This window comes from Nerophis ophidion, linkage group LG07 (genome assembly GCF_033978795.1).
Source record: "Nerophis ophidion isolate RoL-2023_Sa linkage group LG07, RoL_Noph_v1.0, whole genome shotgun sequence".
Taxonomy (NCBI): Eukaryota; Metazoa; Chordata; class Actinopteri; order Syngnathiformes; family Syngnathidae; genus Nerophis; species Nerophis ophidion.
This window is the reverse complement of record NC_084617.1, coordinates 6,451,448-6,454,547: the sequence shown is the minus strand read 5'-3', so window position 1 is coordinate 6,454,547 and position 3,100 is coordinate 6,451,448. Positions and strand designations below refer to the sequence as shown.

General features: G+C 42.5%; 1 protein-coding gene across 1 annotated transcript in view; it reads left to right on the top strand.

Moving 5' to 3' along the window:
- The first annotated feature begins 395 nt into the window (after nucleotides 1-395).
- Nucleotides 396-3,100, top strand: part of colgalt1a (collagen beta(1-O)galactosyltransferase 1a) — a 33,966-nt gene continuing 31,261 nt past the window's right edge. Inside the window, exon 1 of the mRNA XM_061905253.1 lies at nucleotides 396-1,927. Within this exon, the coding sequence (XP_061761237.1) occupies nucleotides 1,707-1,927 (221 nt within the window). The 5' untranslated portion in view covers nucleotides 396-1,706. The remainder of the gene's footprint in view (nucleotides 1,928-3,100) is intronic.

Here is a 3,100-nt window from a genome sequence, read left to right as displayed (position 1 = left end):
TTCAGGTACTATTTAGTCTCACTAAAACACTAGCAACACAATAGGCAGATAAGGGATTTTCCAGAATTATCCTAGTAAATGTGTCTAATAACATCTGAATCGCTCCCACTGCAATCACCTTTTTTTTTTTTTTTACTTTTTTCTTCTTCTATTCCAGGGGTGTCAAACTCATACAGAGTGGGGCAAAATTTTAAACGGAACAAAGCCGCGGGCCAAGGTTGAACAAATTCACCTTTTAATAGGGACCCAAACAAGTTTTGCATTAAATATTGAACAAGCAAGGCTTATATAACTTAAGTGACATGCAAAATCCAGTTTCAAATAATAATAATAATAATTTAAAAATTAATCAATGGCATATTAAAAAAAAAATTAAATAAAAATGTAATGCCTTTTTTTCTATTTGCAATCTTCTGAGGTAAATATAAACAAAATTCCACAGGCTAATAATAAATTTGAAAATAAAATAACAATAATGAATGAACCAAACATTCAAGCCTTGAAGTAGCAAGAGAAAATGCATGAATAAAACATTAATTATTTGTCAGTTTGCTGGAAGTTTCCCGGAAGAGTTAGTGCTGCAAGGGGTTCTGGGTATTTGTTCTATTGTGTTACGGTGCAGATGTTCACCCGAAATGTGTTTGTCATTCTTGTTTGGTGTGGGTTCACAGTGTGGCGCATATTTGTAACAGTGCTAAAGTTGTTTATACGGCCACCCTCAGTGTGACCTGTATGGCTGTTGACCAAGTATGCCTTGCATTCACGTGTGTGTGTGTGTAAAAGCCACAAATAATATGTGACACGCTGTTAGTATGGAGGAAAAGCGGACGTGACGACAGGTTGTAGAGGACGCTAAAGGCAGTGCCTTAAATGCACACCCCCAATATAGTTGTCCAGGTGGAAATCGGTAGAAATTCAGGAGAATGGTTGCCCCGGGAGATTTTCGGGAGGGGCACTGAACTTCGGGAGTCTACCGGGAAAATTAGGAGTGTTGGCAAGTATGAGTATTAGCGGTGAATGCGGTGTTACAGCTCTAATGCTAAATTGATATTGCCTCAAGGGCCAAATTAAATTACACGGCGGGCCAGAGTTTGACACCCATGTTCTATTCCTTCACTCTCACTTTCCTCATCCATGAATCTTTCATCCTCGCTCAAATTAATGGGGAAATTGTCGCTTTCTCGGTCCAAATTGCTATAGCTGCTGCTGGCTAGGATTGTAAACAATGTTCAGATGTGAGGAGCCCTACAACCCTATGACGTCATGCGCACATCGTCTGCTACTTCCGGTACAGGCAAGGCTTTTTTTATTAGCGACCAAATGTTGCTAACTTTATCGTCGATGTTCTCTACTAAATCCTTTCAGGAAAAATATGACAATATTGCGAAATGATCAAGTATGACACATAGAATAGACCTGCTATCCCCGTTTAAATAAGAACATCTCATTTCAGGAGGCCTTTAAAGATGTATTTTATTCCATTGGTTTTGTCCCATTCGAGCCCCCATACAGTTGCATCCCTCCTCTCCTGCAGGGCCCATCCCCTTTAACGTGACACCCGTCTCGTCCTCCCCTTTAAAGCCCTAACTTCTGCAGCTTTTCTGTCAAATTCCCCTTCTCGCCAATGATGTCCCCGCAGCAGATCTAGTGTCCACCGGCCATTTATTATCTATGCTCTTCTCCTCCCTCCGAGTGGCGTGGAAACCATGAGCGGAATGCACGGCCTCGCCTTGCTGCTGCTGCTGCTGCTGTGCCGCTGCACGCCTTCCCGGGGATACTTCGCCGAGGAGCGCTGGAGCCCCGAGTCCCCGCTGCTCGCTCCCCGGGTCCTGCTCGCCCTCATCTGCCGCAACTCGGAGCACTCCCTGCCCTACGTGCTCGGCACCGTGGAGCGTCTGGACTACCCCAAAGAGCGCATGGCTGTGTGGTGAGTAGTCGCTAAGGGAGTCTTTCATGTGATTGCATGCACGGTGAAAAATGTTTTTTGAAAAAAAGTTCCTAAAGTGTGCATGAAAGCAGGATATATTGATGTGTATACGTGGAGGGGAGGGGGCGGGTGCACATACCCCGACTGGGAACCATTCTCTAGCATGCACCTTAGCAACCAGTCTAACTGTCTACATTTGAAACCATACAGCTTGGCTATGGACTGGACTTTCACTATTTTGTTAGATCCACTATGGACTGGACTCTCACTATTATGTTAGATCCATTATGGACTGGACTCTCACTATTATGTTAGATCCACTATGGACTGGACTCTCACTATTTTGTTTGATCCACTTTGGACTGGACTCTCTCTATTATGTTAGATCCACTATGGACTGGACTCTCTCTATTATGTTAGATCCACTATGGACTGGACTCTCTCTATTATGTTAGATCCACTATGGACTGGACTCTCACACTATTATGTTAGATCCACTATGGACTGGACTCTCATTATTATGTTAGATCCACTATGGACTGGACTTTCACTATTATGTTAGATCCACTATGGACTGGACTCTCATTATTATGTTAGATCCATTATGGACTGGACTCTCACTATTATGTTAGATCCACTATGGACTGGACTCTCACTATTTTGTTTGATCCACTATGGACTGGACTCTCTCTATTATGTTAGATCCACTATGGACTGGACTTTCACTGTTATGTTAGATCCACTATGGACTGGACTCTCACTATTATGTTAGATCCACTATGGACTGGACTCTCACTATTATGTTAGATTCACTATGGACTGGACTCTCTCTATTATGTTAGATCAACTATGGACTGGATTCCCACTATTATGTTAGGTCCACTATGGACTAGACTCACTATTACGTTAGATCCACTATGGACTGGACTTTTACACTATTATGTTAGATCCACTATGGACTGGACTTTCACTGTTATGTTAGATCTACTATGGACTGGACTCTCACTATTATGTTAGATCCACTATGGACTGGACTTTCACTATTTTGTTAGATCCACTATGGACTGGACTCTCTCTATTATGTTAGATCCACTATGGACTGGACTTTCACTGTTATGTTAGATCCACTATGGACTGGACTCTCACTATTTTGTTAGATCCACTATGGACTGG